This window comes from Sapajus apella, unplaced genomic scaffold, assembly GCF_009761245.1.
Source record: "Sapajus apella isolate SASKATOON/1434 unplaced genomic scaffold, GSC_monkey_1.0 scaffold52, whole genome shotgun sequence".
Taxonomy (NCBI): domain Eukaryota; kingdom Metazoa; phylum Chordata; class Mammalia; order Primates; family Cebidae; genus Sapajus; species Sapajus apella.
Genome location: NW_022436992.1, coordinates 1,377,711 through 1,393,585, shown reverse-complemented (window position 1 = coordinate 1,393,585; position 15,875 = coordinate 1,377,711). Strand labels below are relative to the sequence as shown.

The 15,875-nt window shown below is 40.6% G+C and overlaps 1 protein-coding gene and 1 pseudogene across 9 annotated transcripts in view; both read left to right on the top strand.

The window, feature by feature from the left end:
* The window catches only part of EVA1A (eva-1 homolog A, regulator of programmed cell death), a 76,040-nt gene extending 60,728 nt beyond the window's left edge, over positions 1-15,312 (top strand). For all 8 annotated transcript variants that reach the window (XM_032243458.1, XM_032243457.1, XM_032243461.1 and 5 more), the window contains one exon: positions 14,027-15,312. In XM_032243458.1, coding sequence (XP_032099349.1) covers positions 14,027-14,400 — 374 coding nt within the window. In that variant the 3' untranslated portion in view covers positions 14,401-15,312. The remainder of the gene's footprint in view (positions 1-14,026) is intronic.
* On the top strand, positions 9,604-11,020 carry LOC116526824 (annotated as a pseudogene). The gene has a single exon (XR_004258288.1). The product of XR_004258288.1 is annotated as an L-lactate dehydrogenase A chain-like (transcript).
* Positions 15,313-15,875: the final 563 nt, after the last annotated feature.

Sequence of the window (15,875 nt, the reverse complement as noted above, 5' to 3'; positions counted from 1 at the left end):
CTCCAACTCATGACTGAGAATATGTGGTGTTTGGTTTTCTGTTCCTATGTTAGTTTGCTGAGAATGATGGCTTTTAGCTTTATCCACGTCCCTGCAAAGGACATGAACTGAAATGAGTGAATTTAAAGGAGCCCGTGTCAGAGCCAGCCAGGTAGGGACAGAAATTTCCCAATACTCCTTCCTGGGGAAGAACAAGTCAGAGAGGGAAGAAAAAGGAAGGAAGCTTCCTCCAGCATTTTAGAGAGGGCAGTAGTGTTAGTGGAGATCTTCCCTTTCCTATGGGGTGGGGCAGAATGCCATAAAGAGATTTCTTACGGTGCCAGAAGAGTTTGGAGAAGAGATTATGCTGAGCACTCCCCGCCTACACACAAACCCATGACTTTCTTTAACGCCCACTTTCTAATTTTATTTATTATTTTGGGGGATTAAAATTGTTTTTTATTAGTGTAAATTTACGGGGCACATGTGAAACTTTGTTACATGTATATATGTAGTGATCATGTCAGGGCATTTAGAATGTCCATCACCCAAGTACAATACATTTTTATTAACTATAGTCATCCCGCTCAGTTATCAAACACTGAATGTATTCCTTCTATCTAATTGTATGTTTGTACCTTGTAACCTGCTTCTCTTCATCCTTCCTCCTACTTTCAACTCACCTTTCCCAGCCTGTTATCTGTCTTTCCACTTTCTATCTGCATGAGATCAAATTTTTTAACTCTCACATTTAAGTGAAAACAATATTTGTCAAAAACAATTTTAAAAGCCTTTTCCTTTTCACTCAATGAATTGGAAGCTTCGAAGCCAAGAAGAAAGCCCACCCAGAGAGAAGGTTATATTTGCATGGAAACCAGCTGGCCTGGTCTGGGCTTGCTGCTGCTGCCCTCTCCTGCAAGGAGTTTGTTGGGCATGATCTGACCTCTGAGGGTGCAAATGAAATTAGCTTCAGGACCTCTACATAGGGCCTCTTCCTGCTCGTGAAAACAATGACCCTGCAGGAAACAAGATATAGCAATACATTTATTTTTATTTATTAAGGGAAAACAACTGACAATAGCCCTCCCCACTCCACTTCCTGGGTAATTAACAGCTGTCTGGATCTGGTCAAGACCAGGGTGGATCACTGGCCAAGAGGAAGTGACCTGGAGCAGAAAGTATTAGAGGAGAGAAAAAACAATCACCTTAGAGCTCCAGTTTTGAATTTTGTGGGAAAAGGATGAAGAGGAATGATATAAATTGTATCAGCTGTGAAAATCAGGCCTGAGTCACCAGCGTAGGACCCAGTAAACTCCCTTACCCAGTCTGGTTGCTCTTACTGGGCTTGTCCAGGAATCCACATCTGGATGCTGGAGGCAAAAGGGGATGTTTTCTGATCTGGGAGGCAGGACAAGGTGGATTCATTAAGCTACAGAAGGAGAAGAGTGCTTTCCAAGATGGAATTCAGAAACTATCTTTGAAGTTAGGCCTATGTAATAGATGGGGTGAGGGCAGTATGTGAAAGCTAGAATGACTTATCTTTCTGCCTATAGTATGAAGTATCACTTTCTATTTTGGTCAAAGCATGGACTTTTGAGTATCAGGCAGAATTACATTTGACACCTTCATCATGGCCTCAACTTTTAAACAAGAGTAACACTTCTTATCCTGCTGAACAGTGGTAATGGCTAAAGGTATTACAGATAATCAACATAAAGGAATTATTCCAGATCCTGGCAAAGAGAAGTATTCAATGAATGATAGCTCTCTCACTCACTCCATGTACATATGTATGTATGTATGTATGTATGCATGTACATATGTATGTATCTTTCTGTCTCCTTCCCTCTTTCCCTTTTCCTTCTTGCCTTCCTTCCTGTTCTCATCCCTCCCACCCTCCCCTGTGAATGCATTTCTCTGTCTCTTTGTACATGCATATATGCCATATGTATATCTGTGTATACCCTAATATTTTAAAGCATTCTTAGATTCCAGAATAGGTAAAAGGGTACATGTAGAGATGACATTTGTGAAGGGATTGGGAAGTAGAAGAAATATAGCTCAAGCTCTGCTATATCTGTTCAGCATTTTCAGGTTTCTCTTGACTTTTATTTCCCTGGAGTATGTGGCCATTGTGATTGTGTTAGAAACCTTCATGGTCTGAAAACCCTTGTAGGGAATATAGGCGTTTCCAAGAAATGGAGATAGATTTATGGAGCTCCAGATTTGTACTCCAGGAAGCACAGGGTTATGTTAGCTGCGTTAGTGGATACGTGAGCTATCTAGAGGTTTTAAAAGACGCTATTCCAAATTTATTTCTAACCTACCAACATTGATTGGTTGAATTCAGTTATTTTAATGCTATACACTTATACTAACAGAAGGGAGGTTGAGTTATCACTTGAGTTGGGTAATAAAGCAAGTGTAACTGATGTACTCTTTCTCTGTCATGTCCTCTTTCCTTCACTCAGGATCCAGGAAGATTTCCTCTTGGTTGGGAAATTGTCTTCTATGAGTTGAGGGGATTGAGGGAAGAGGCAGTATCGGTATCTCTCCTTCAGAATCATGACTTACCTAGGCAGGTTCTTTTCAAGGCTTCCTGTGGAGACAGAGGACGAGATTTTGGTCTGAAGGCTCATCTACAGAAAATGGATGTACAGTGCCAATCACGGGCGCTTTGCCTGCTGATTGCTACTTACTCTGCCTACAGGGTCCCTTCCCTTACCCATGAGAGCAGAGCCAGCTTCCCATTGTGCGGCTCCTTCAAGGGCATCATATGAGAAGTGGGCCAGTCCCTTTCTTTGGCTTATTCCATTCTAGCTCAGAAAAGCTGTAGCGTAACTATAATTGGCTCAATTTCTTTTGCTTGATTAAGGAGGCAAAGCCAAAGTAAAGCCAGAAATCAAAACCTTTTTTGTTGCCAGGGCATACTGCGCAGTATAAATTCATTTCTAATTTATATACTCAAAGCCATACCTCCTAAACCAAAGTATATGAAGAATTACTTAAAATTCTTCTTTTCCTAAGGGGAGAATTTTCACAATAACCTTATGTAGAATTTTTATTCCACACTCATAATAAAGTGATCTTTAATAGAACTTTAAGAAAACTCCCTTGGAATGTTTCATACTGCCAAAAGAAGGAATAAAATGTTTGTGAAATTCAAAGCATGTCACTTGAGCACTACATCAATGTAAAAAAGACTCAGTTTTATTGAAGGTTAATTATCTATTGGAAAAAAATTCACTAAGGGGCCCACACTCTCACATTCCAGCAGAGGAATAAGGAATGAACATGAAGAGGGGGCTGTGTTTGTGGATCAAGAGTGGACAATGAAGTCTTTTGCTTGTCTGCCCTAAAGGCTCCTGTGGAAGAGTTTGGGAGGATGTGATTGAAAGGGAGATTGGAACTAGATTTTTGACAGCCTTGAATATCCTTTTTTTTTTTTTTTTTTTTGAAAAAGTAGTAATAAGGCAAGTAATCAGAGTCACATTTTAAAATGTTGCTTTGACATCCATGTGCAAAATGAATTGAAGGTGGAAGAAAGTGGAATCCAAAGCTAGAAAGCTGCAGGTGTGGTGAAATGGCAGTGAGTAGGAATGGGATGGAGGAGACATGAGAATGGTGAGATTAATTAGTTTATGGCTAGAAGCCAGAGTGAGTTAAAAAGATGACTCTGGGCATTGGGCACAGATGACTGAAGGGAGCCTCAGGCAGAAAGGGGAAGGTTGAAAAAGGGAGGGAGAGCGGGAGGAAGGGAGAGAGAGAAAGGGACAGAGAGGGAGGTAAGAGAGAGAACTTGCTGTTTGAGATAGAAGAGGGTGAGATCAATGTGAGGTATGTTCTGTATGAAGTTGGAAGGTACATGAGAGTTTTTAAACACAAAAGTTAAAACTTACAGGAAATGTGTCTCTTAAAGAGATGGATAAGTTTCTTCCTTTCCTCTCTATGTATTTATGTATTCACAAATAAATATCACTTATTGCCAGAAGGAGGCATGATTCAGTGACAGTTCTATTTCTGATTTTTATTTGTATAGCAGTGTTGAGAAACTTTGTTCACATAAACACATAGACAAAAACAAAAGAAGTTTTGATGTAATGAAGTCACTCCAGTCTTTGAATTAACTTTTCTTTGTATGCCAAAAATCAGAGTGATCCGTCATCAAAAGTTATTTTGATTTATCAGATGACAACCTGATTAAGCCTTCCTTCTGTTTTGTTGAAAACCAAGAATTGGAAACTGACTTGAAAAAGGATGTGTTACCAGTTATTAGGGGCTTTTGCCTCCTGTCATTGACATCAATATTCCAATATTTGGAACTGTTATTTTGCTTGGTGGCCATTTTTGCACTCGGGGCAGCGCACCATAGTAAGATGGGATGTGGGGTGGGGGAAGGGTCTGACTTCAGTGACATGGGGGAAGCAGTGGGTGGTGTAGAACAGGTAAACCTGTGCCTTCCTCCACAGGCACCTTCTCAGGCAGATCCAGTATAGGAAAGATCAAAGAAAATGACTGTGTAAGGTCTAGAAACAGATTTCCTTAAAACCAGCTATGCCTGTTCACCTCTTAGGCACACATTCCCGCTGTGAAGACTGTTTATCTCAAGGCCGAGCAGTGAGATAAAATTCAGACCCTTTTAGACCCACAAGGACTTAGACATCGTCAGTGGGCTGATGGGACCATGAGTTTGTGGGCAGAGGCAGCACCCTGGGCCCTCTGACCAGCCATCATCCTGAGTAGAGTGAGCTTATTCCTACCTGATGCAGCTAGTGGCAGAAAATCAATTCCGTTAGCAATTGGAAACAGATTTCTGAGGCAGAGTCAAGACTGTTTTAGAGGAAAAGGGCTCCTAAGGAGCTCTGGACAAAGCAGACAGGTCCAAGACCTGACCCTGGGAAGATGTTTTATCTTGATAAACAGAAGAATCCATTTCTCCAGCAGATGGGCTTCATTTTGCTTTATCCCAGTGATTTTGACTTTTGGATTCTCACTAGAATTAGGTTTTATAAAGACCACTCTGGAGTGACCCTTTCTCACCTTTTTGGTTTTCCATTTCCTGTGCTCACTGACTTTTCCCCAATTCTGCACTCTCTGAGCCTGCCCCAGTGGTGCCTCACGCACACTTCCATTATTTCACTCAGTTATGCTTAATTCCAATTATGTTATTGCGTGTCGGTTTCTCCTATGAGGCTTGAAGGTCCAGTGAGGTTGTGATTGGCCCAAGGTCATTTAAGTAATAAATGAGAGCACCTTCCTCCTACTTTACAAAAGAAAGGCAAATTATTAGATTTAACCCAATCCAAGGGGGGCCAAGTCCAGGGCTTTTATTTGCCCCAAGACATGTTCTCTCTATCTGAGAGCTTAAGAATTCTCTAAGTTGCTCTAGAATCTAGATGAAACCCAGGCCCATTCCAGCCTGTCATCAGATAGCATGTTTTTATACACGTTGTCCATGTTAATTATAATCAGGCAGACATGAGCAAATCACAAATAAATGCAAATTGGTGTGGAGTTCATGGGCTGTCCTGGTCATTATTTCCTCCAGGAAAATATAAATCTAAAGATAAAGGTGGGGTCTTTGATGTGATCCCATAGCACCTGGCATAGGAATATGCTATTTGTAAGCAAATGAGTTCTGAGAAGACCATCTTTTTTAAAAAAACCAATGTGTGCGTGTGGTGCAAATTTAAATTTATAAGTCACTCAGTAGTGCTACAACTAGAGATGTACAGATACATTGACAACTTAACATTTGGTTCCCTTTTAAAAGTAAATAGCATCTCAATCTAATGGTGAGACATTAAGCTAATTGTTAAATAATAGCTAAAACAGATCTTTTCCTGAAACGGTGTTGCCAGATTTAAAAAAATTAATATACATTATGTACAACTGTTTTGAATTAACATAAAAATTGAAGAGGTAGTGCAGAAGGTTCTCATATCCCTTCCCCACTAGTTTTTTTTTAATGTTTATTTTAGGTTTGGGGGTACCTGTGCGGTTTTGTTACATGGGTCAGCTGCATATCACTGAGGTTTGGTGTCCAAATGATCCTGTCACTTAGGTGGTGAGCATAATACCCGATAGGTAGTTTTCCAACCCATGCCCCCATCCTACCCTCCCCCCTTTAATAGTCCCTAATATCTATTGTTCCCTTCTTTATGTCCAGATTTAACCAGTGTTTAACTCCCACTTATAAGTGAGAACATGCAGTATTTAATTTTTTATTTCTGTGTTAATTTGCTGCAAATGACATGATTTTATTTCTTTTATGGCTGGTTAGTATTCCATGGTGTATATGTACCACATTTTCTTTATCCAATCCGCTGTTGATGGATACCTAGGATGATTCTAGGTTTTTTGCTATTGTGAATAGTGCTGTAATAAACTTACCAGTGCAGGTATCTTTTTTGTGGAAAGATTTTCCTTAAGTGGGTCTCCATGCTGCTTTCCACAGGGGCTGAACTAATTTATATAAATTTATATTCCTTTTTTTTTGAGACAAGGTCTCACTTTGTCACCCAGACTAGAGTACAGTGGTACAATCTTGGCTCACAGAAGCCTCCACTTCCCTGGTTCAAGCAATCCTCCTGTCTCAGCCTCAGAAATAGCTGTGACTACAGGCATACACCACCATGCCTAATTTTTGTATTTTTTGTAATGATGGGTTTCCCCCCACTGCCTTAGCCTCAGAAGTAGATGTAACTACAGGCATATACCACCATGCCTAATTTTTGTATTTTTTGTAATGATGGGTTTTCCACCGTGTTGCCCAGGCTTGTCCCAGCCTCCCTGAGCTCAAGTGATCTGCCTGCCTCAGCCTCCCGAAGTGTTGAGATTATAGGTGTGAGCTACCATGCCCAACCGTGTTCCCTTTTATCCACAACTTTGTCAACGTGCTATTTTTTTACTTTTAATAATAGCCATTCTGACTGGTATGAGATGGTATCTCATTGTGGTTTTGACTTTGATCATGATTTCTCCGATAATTAGTGACATTGAGCATTTTTTCATATATTTTTTGGCTGAATATATGTCTTCTTTTACAAAGTGTCTTTTCATGTCCTTTGCTCATTTTTAATGGAGTTGTTTATTTTTTGCTTACTCAACTATTTAAGTTTTTTTTAATATATTCTAGATATCAGGTCTTTGTCAAACGCATAGTTTAGCAATATTTCCCCCATTCTGTAGGTTATCTGCTTACTCTATTGATAGTTTATTTTGCTGTGAAGAAGCTCTTTAGTTTAATTAGATCACACGTGTCAATTTTTGTTTTTGTCACAATTGCTTTTGGAGACTTGGTCGTAACTTCTTTGCCAAGGCCAGTGTCCAGAATGGTATTTCCTAGGTTTTCTTCTAGGGTTTTTATAGTTTTAGGTCTTACATTTAAGTCTTTAATTCATCTTGAGTTAATTTTTTGTATATGGTAAAGAGGAGTCCAGGTTCAATCTTCTGCATATGGCTAGCCAGTTATCCTACAACCCTTTATTAAATAGAGAATCCTTTCCCTTTGCTGTTATTGTTGACTTAGTCAAAGATCAGATGGTTATACGAATGTGGCTTTATTTCTGGGTTCTTTATCCTGTTCCATTGGTGTCTTTGTTGGTTTTTGTACCACAGCCATGCTGTTTGCTTACTGTAGCCTTGTAATATAGCTCAAAGCTGGGTAATGTGATGCCTCTGGCTTTTCGTCTGTCCCTGCCCGCCCCCCCGCCCCACCGCCTTCCCCTTAGGATTGCTTTGGCTATTTGAACTCTTTCTTAGTTCCATGTGAATTTTGGAATCACTTTTTCTAATTCTATGAAAAATGATGTTGGTATTTTGATAGGAATAGCATAGTAAATTGCTTTGGGCAGTATGGCCATTTTAACAATATTGATTCTTCCAGTCCATGATAATGGAGTCTTTTTCTATTTGTTAGTGACATTTCTAATTTCTTTCAGTAGTGTTTGGTAATTCTTGTTGTAGAAATTCTTCACCTACTTGGGTAGCTACATTTTTAGGTATTTTATTATTTTTGTGGCAATTGCAAATGAAATTACATTTTGGTTTGGCTCTCAGCTTGGACATTGTTGGTGCATAGAAATGCTACTCATTTTTGTATTCTGAAACTTTACCTAAGTCAGTTATCTGTTTGAGGAGCCTTTTGGCAGAGTCTTTAGGGTTTTCTGGGTTTGAAGTCTTGTTGTCTGTGAAGAGTGACAGTCTGGTTTCCTCTCTTGTTATCTAGATGCCTTTTATTTCTTTCTCTTGCCTGATTGCTCTAGCTAGGTCTTACAAGACCACCTTTTATTTACCCAGAAAGGAACGTTAACCAAGCACTTTCACATGCATCATCTATACTGATCTTCCCAACAGCTTTGTGTAATAGATGGCACCTCAGCATTGATACTGATGCCATAGAAGCACCAAGAAATGATGAGAAGGGACTAGGCTTTGAAACTGGATAGACTTGGGTTTGTTATCTTAGGCCTTTCTACCTTGTCCTGTGGCCTAGGGTTGTAACAGTACCTCTTTTTGCTTCTGCCTTTTATTTCATAAAAGACAACCAAAAAAGGAGGAAAGGAGAAGGAAAAGAAATAAGTGGGCTATTGTAAAGATTGAAGCTGATGATGTAATGGATTTCATGAAATATTTTTTCTTTTCATTTCAGTAGTTTCGGGGGTATAGGTGGTTTGTGGTTACATGGATACGCTCTTCAGTGGTAATTTCTGACATTTTAGTGTACCTGTCACCAGAGCAGTGTACACTGTACTCACTATGTGGTCTTGTATCACTCAGCTCCCTCCCAACCATTTCCCCTGAATCCCCAGAGTCTATTATATCATCCTTATGCCTTTGTGTATATTTGGACAATCTTTGTAGGTTCCAGAAGTTCAGAGACTTAAATGAGATTCAGTTATTGCTCTCAGAATGCACCTAGTCTACTGGGGAACAGATGAAAGCAATAGACAGAAAGTAAGACAATGGGCCATTAGTGATGGAAGCATGTTGTGGGGACAACCAGCCCTAGGAGAGAGGGAGTCACTGGGGCATTTTGTGAGCATGAGGATGAGATGGAGACACTTGGACCAAACACTAGGATGATTACTTAAATTCAAGCCTACTGAAGACCACCCTTATATGGCAAGTCAACACTAACCTACAGGCTGGTCTAGTGGCTTGTTCCAGGTCACTGTCCTATTCAATATTTTTATGTTGTCTTGGATGGAATTGTACATATTGGTTTTGGTGGCAAAGTGGTAGGCTCAGAGAGATTAATTTAGATGACAACAGCAAGATTATAAAAAATCTTTTTTTTTTTTTGAGACGGAGTTTCGCTCTTGTTGCCCAGGCTGGAATGCAATGGCGTGATCTCGTCTCACCGCAACCTCCGCCTCCTGGGTTCAGGCAATTCTCCTGCCTCAGCCTCCTGAGTAGCTGGGATTACAGGCACACGCCACCATGCCCAGCTAATTTTTTGTATTTTTAGTAGAGACGGGGTTTCACCATGTTGACCAGGATGGTCTCGATCTCTTGACCTCGTGATCCACCCATCTCGGCCTCCCAAAGTGCTGGGATTACAGGCTTGAGCCACCGCGCCCGGCCTAAGATTATAAAAAATCTTAACAATATAAGACTAGGGGTGCTGGAGCAGCTGCTGCCGAGTCCGGATCCCACTGCTGTGCGCCCCCGATGCCCGCCCGACATGCATTCCTGGTTCCTTTTGGTTCCAAGTCCAAAATGGCAACTCTCAAGGATCAGCTGATTCACAATCTTCTAAAGGAAGAGCAGACCCCCCAGAATAAGATTACGGTTGTTGGGGTTGGTGCTGTTGGTATGGCCTGTGCCATCAGTATCTTAATGAAGGACTTGGCAGATGAACTTGCTCTTGTTGATGTCATTGAAGACAAATTGAAGGGAGAGATGATGGATCTCCAGCATGGCAGCCTTTTCCTTAGAACACCAAAGATTGTCTCTGGCAAAGACTATAATGTAACTGCAAACTCCAAGCTGGTCATTGTTACGGCTGGGGCACGTCAGCAAGAGGGAGAAAGCCGTCTTAATTTAGTCCAGCGTAATGTGAACATCTTTAAATTCATCATTCCTAATGTTGTAAAATACAGCCCGAACTGCAAGTTGCTTATTGTTTCAAATCCAGTGGATATCTTGACCTATGTGGCTTGGAAGATAAGTGGCTTTCCCAAAAACTGTGTCATTGGAAGTGGTTGCAATCTGGATTCAGCCTGATTCCGTCACCTGATGGGGGAAAGGCTGGGAGTTCACCCATTAAGCTGTCATGGGTGGGTCCTTGGGGAACATGGAGATTCCAGTGTGCCTGTATGGAGTGGAGTGAATGTTGCTGGTGTCTCCCTGAAGACTCTGCACCCAGATTTAGGGACTGATACAGATAAGGAACAGTGGAAAGAGGTTCACAAGCAGGTGGTTGAGAGTGCTTACGCAGTGATCAAACTCAAAGGCTACACATCCTGGGCCATTGGACTCTCTGTGGCAGATGTGGTAGAGACTATAATGAAGAATCTTAGGCAGGTGCACCCAATTTCCACCATGATTAAGGGTCTCTATGGAATAAAGGATGATGTCTTCCTTAGTGTTCCTTGCATTTTGGGACAGAATGGAATCTCAGACGTTGTGAAGGTGACTCTGACTCCTGAGGAAGAGACCCGTTTGAAGAAGAGTGCGGATACACTTTGGGGGATCCAAAAAGAGCTGCAATTTTAAAGTCTTCTGATGTCATACCATTTCACTCTCTAGGCTACAAGAGGATTTTAGTTGGAGGTTGTGCATGTTGTCCTTTTTATCTGATCTGTGATTAAAACAGTAATATTTTAATATGGACTGGGAAAAACATCAATTCCAGAAGTTAGAAATAGGAATGGTTTGTAAAGTCCTACAGCTATATTCTGATGCTGGATAGTGGTAACCTTGTGTAGTCCTAAACTGGTTAGTGTGAAATAGTTCTGCCACCTCTGAGGCACCACTGCCAATGCTGCACATGCTGCAGTTGCCCCTTGAGCCAGAGAGATGTTCCTTTGTTATGTAACTTCCTGGCTTCGTCACTGAACATGCCTAGTCCAACATTTTTTCCCAGTCAGTCCCATCCTGGCATTCGGTGTATAGATCCAATATCGCATGTCTTGTTCCAAAGGATCTAATTTTGTGAACTATACATATCAGTAGTGTACATTACCATGCAATGTAAAAAGATCTACATATAAACAATGCAACCAACTATCCAAGTGTTACACCAACTAAAATTACCCCCAATAAACCTTGAACAGTGAAAAAAAAAAAAAAAAAAAAACAATATAAGACTAGGGTAAAACAAAGTGAAGTCTTTGTATTTGAATTGAAAATAATCCTAATAGGTAGCACACAGAAATAGAAAACACAACTTATTGCCATTACCTTTGATAAAGACTTACAGGGTTTACTTGACAATAAATTCACTATATGAGACTATTGTGATTTGGTGATAAAGACATGATTTAGGGCTATATGACTAGAAATATAGTTTCTATAAAGAGGGAGGTTATGACTCTATTATTTTCTAGGCTGGAATATTATGATGTTTACAGAGTGACTATCAGCCAACGTTCTTTGAAACCTAGCTATATGATAGTTATTTCCAAATATTTAAAGTGCTGCCACAGAAAAGAGGAATTTAACATTTTTTCTGTAGATTTGTTCTGTCATTCATACTTTCCCACACTGATATGTTTTTTACACTTCTGTGCTTTGCATTTAAAATTTAAGAATATTTCTTAGAGGGATTTCCAAATCTGTGTTGATTAATAGCATTTTGAAAGCTGTGTAGTGTTCTATAGTTTAGATAAACCTATCAAAGTTTAATCATTTCCTTTTGGATAGCAAATTTCTATATTATTTCTAATTTCTATATTATTACAATCAATGCTTATATTATCCCACTTATTACTTAAAACCCACAAATATATATATATTTTGATTAGTACTTACAAGTGAATATAGAATATGGAAAGTAAATTTGCTCATGTCAATCTTGGGTTCTGTTAGCTTAACTACACCCTGTGACTCCAGGGCAGGCCTGTCCCTGTGTCCTCATAGGTACCTAGAAATGAAAGTTGCTCACCCAAAGACTCCTATTCTGTCAGGCACACCTTACAGAGTGGGGGTCACCACCAGGCCCACTAAGCATATTGATCATCAACAGAATGACTCTTTTCTTCTCTCACCAAGGAAAGAACCCAAATTTCTCCTCCCCTTTCAGTTAACCTGCTGAGGCCACTCCTAAATACCTACACTGGCTTTCAATTTTTTTTTTTAAGTATTCAATCGAAATATATTTGTCTAATATCTACAAAGTGTGAACAACTGGTCTTAAGAAAGCAGACAAAAGGCACAAAATTTGTATTACTACAGAGAAGCTTTCATGCTATTTGAATTTTATAAATATCATTGGAGTGGCACAGTAAAAAATAAATTAAGCATTCAGCAAAAACCAGATATTCCATTTTTCCCTTGCTTTTGCATTTTGGTCACTCCTTTGACCTCATTTGTAAAGGCTAAAGCATGACATTTAACTGAAACCATGGAACATGTATGCAGGCATTATGTATGTTTTAATCACAGTGCTTTCTTGCAGAGTTTGGGTCAACCAGAGAGGTGCACTTGAGGGAAAAACAAATCCACAGGAAATTCTCTTCTCTTTCCCCAAAATAAATACAAGATTGAGGCTGTGGTTGTGCATGTTTGCATGTGCATGTGTGTATTTAACTTCTAAAGCCCCTTTTTCATTGTAAAAGAAGTCTCCATATGATTGGTTTTCTGATGTAAAAGAAGTGACTAAATACCTACACTGGCTTTCAGTTGCAACTATTGCTTTTTATAATACTACCCAAAACTTAATGGCTGTAAATAACACAAATATATTATCTTCCAGTTTCTACAAGTGAGAAATCTGGGTGTGGCTTAGCTAAGTTCCCTGGTTCAAGGTTTCTCACAGGCTGCTACAAGGCCAGGCCTATGGTCCCTCAAGACTAGATGGAGGGATGATTTACTTCCAAACTCATTCACATGACTGTAGGCACCATTCAGTTCTTCAAAGGGTGTCGGCCAGAGGCTACCCTTATTTCCTTGCCACTTGGACTTCTCCATAGGGAAGATCACACATGGCAGCTGGCTTCATCAGAGCCAGCAAGTAAGAAGAGCCTGAGAGAGGGAGAGAGGGAGATAGCAAGAAGAAATCGCAGTCTTATGTAACCTAATCCTGGAATCACCCATTGCTCTTGCCATGTCCTACAGTCGTCCCTCGGTATATGTGGGGGATTGGTTCCAGCATCCCTATGTATACCCCAATCTGTGCATGCACACTTCAAGTTCTGCAGCTGACCCTGCAGAAGCCACATATTTGAAAAGCTGACATTCTTTATATGTGGATTTCTCATCTTGCAAACAAGTTATTTTCGATTCACATGTTTGTTTGAAAAAAATCCACGTATAAGTGTCCTGCGCAGTTCAAATCCATGTTGTCCAAAGGTCAACTGTATTTCTTAGAAGTAAGTCACCAGGTCCACCCCTCAAGGGGAGAGGATTGCACAAGGGTGTGAATACTGGGAGGTGGGGTTTATCTCAGAAGCTGCCTACCACTGTGATGAAAGGCTAATTCAGTGGGTATGCATGAGCAAATTCACAAGTAAAGATGTTTTGTTCTACGTGAGAAGAGGCTTTAGAAGATACATCTCTTAAACAAAATGACACTTAAGCACAGCTGCTTGCATACAGTAGATGCTAAATAATTACTGTTTTTCTTTCCTTTATAGTTTCATTTGGGAATAATCTCTAAAGTTGCAAGAAGAGTGAAAGAATCTCATATACCTTTTACAGGTTCACTGTTTGTCAATAATTATATTTTGAATACATTATGAAATATGTCACATGGGAGGATAATATTTGTAACCATCAAAACTGTGGGGCCTGGTGAGAGGTGTAGGCTGGGGTCATATTGGGTATCTGCCTTTGGAGTTGTCATCTCTCAAATGCTTGCTTCTTCCCCTTCTTTCCCCAGAAAATCCTGAGCGAGCAGCTCTGTACTTTGTTTCTGGCGTGTGCGTCGGGCTGGTCCTGACCCTGGCTGCTTTGGTGATAAGGATCTCTTGCCACACAGACTGCCGAAGGCGTCCGGGGAAGAAGTTCCTGCAGGACAGAGAGAGCAGCAGCGACAGCAGTGACAGCGAGGACGGCAGCGAGGATACCACATCTGACCTCTCCGTGCGGAGACACCGCCGCTTCGAGAGGACTTTGAACAAGAACGTGTTCACCTCCGCGGAGGAGCTGGAGCGCGCCCAGCGACTGGAGGAGCGCGAACGCATCATCAGGGAGATCTGGATGAATGGCCAGCCTGAGGTGCCCGGGACCAGGAGCCTGAACCGCTACTATTAGGGCAGCAGCAACATCCAGGAACCGCTGGAGGCCGCCTGGAAGGGAGAGGGTCTGCAGGGACAGCGGGCACAGGGAACTGAACCCAGCTCTGCTAATATTGTGATTTCTGAGAAAAAGCAGGACATGCCCCTTTTCTAGCTTGGAGGATTGCTCCTTTTTGGTCAAATCTACGGAGAAGTAGAAAAATCAAGGCAGTTCATCAGCCTTTCCAGGTCTTGGAATGGTGCTGAAAAATCCTCTCCAACACTGTGGATGCAGATTGGAGAAATGCGACTGTGGTTTCTCTTGATTTCTGAGGATCTCAGAAGTTTCTGCAGACTTGCCTGCTATGTGTTATTCCTTTGCAAAAGGAAAGATCATCATAGCACGAGGGCTGGGAATAGCAGGGTGAACTTAACCCAGTAAATGCAATTTCTTAAATGGCTCCATGCTATGGAGGTGATTCTGATTCAAATAGCATGATCCATGCTTATTATTTAAGGCTGATTTTTAAAATCTGTGTTCCAAGGGCAACCTCGTCCATTTTAACTGGCACCTCAGGGATTAAAGTCCTATTTTTTAGAATAGTTCCCACTTCATTTATGAAAATGAATAGAACTATTATATTATGGGAGATGTGTCAGTGAACTAGAAAATGTCAATAACCTCAAAGGATGAAGGGTTTTTATTTTAAATAGTTTATAAAATATATACTGACATGCACATTTGAAAATGCTGCATAAAAATAAAAGTGGTATGTTTTCCCCCTCTTTGGAGACAAGAAAATTTTATTATGACTCTAGATAATTGCGATTTTAAACACTTTTTTGTTTTTTTAAAGTTTGGATTTCAAAGAAAAGAATGGAAATGAGAGGTAAGGATTAAAGCCAAAGTTAGGATGGGAATAAAAAAAAATAAATATTACATAAAATCGTTTTCGTTTCATGTCTGTCTCTGTGGTTACACTTACCTTAAATGAAAGCTCTTTTATATACATGGGTATGGGCTTTTGCCAGGCCCTCAAGGATTAGAGAGGAGAGATGGTTCCTGTGTGATAATGGGCTTTTCACTTTCTGTGGGTTAAATGTATGATTGCTATAGTGGAGCTGTTAAGCAGATAGAGGAATACAAGACTTACTTAAAGCTAGAAATAAGATGGTAGCCTTTATATGGAAAGAAGATAGTAGGGAAGGAAGAGGAGCCAGGCTCTGCCACATTTAGAAATGGGTTACAGAGGACAAAGCAACATCCTGTAGGCTGGCAAACAGGAACAGTGAGACCTGTCTCTCTGGTGACTCCCTTCTCTTGCCATGGAGTAGCTTCCTAGCCTATCTGGATGCTCCAGGACCTTCCTGCTGGGAGGATCTCCCCTGTTCATTGACTTTGTCACCATGCTTAAGAGGATGGTTAGGAGACCTTTCTCTGGTGAGGTCTCTATTGCTTTAGCAACCCACTTTTTGTTGTAAGAACTCTTGGAGGGTGGTCTTAAGAATTGA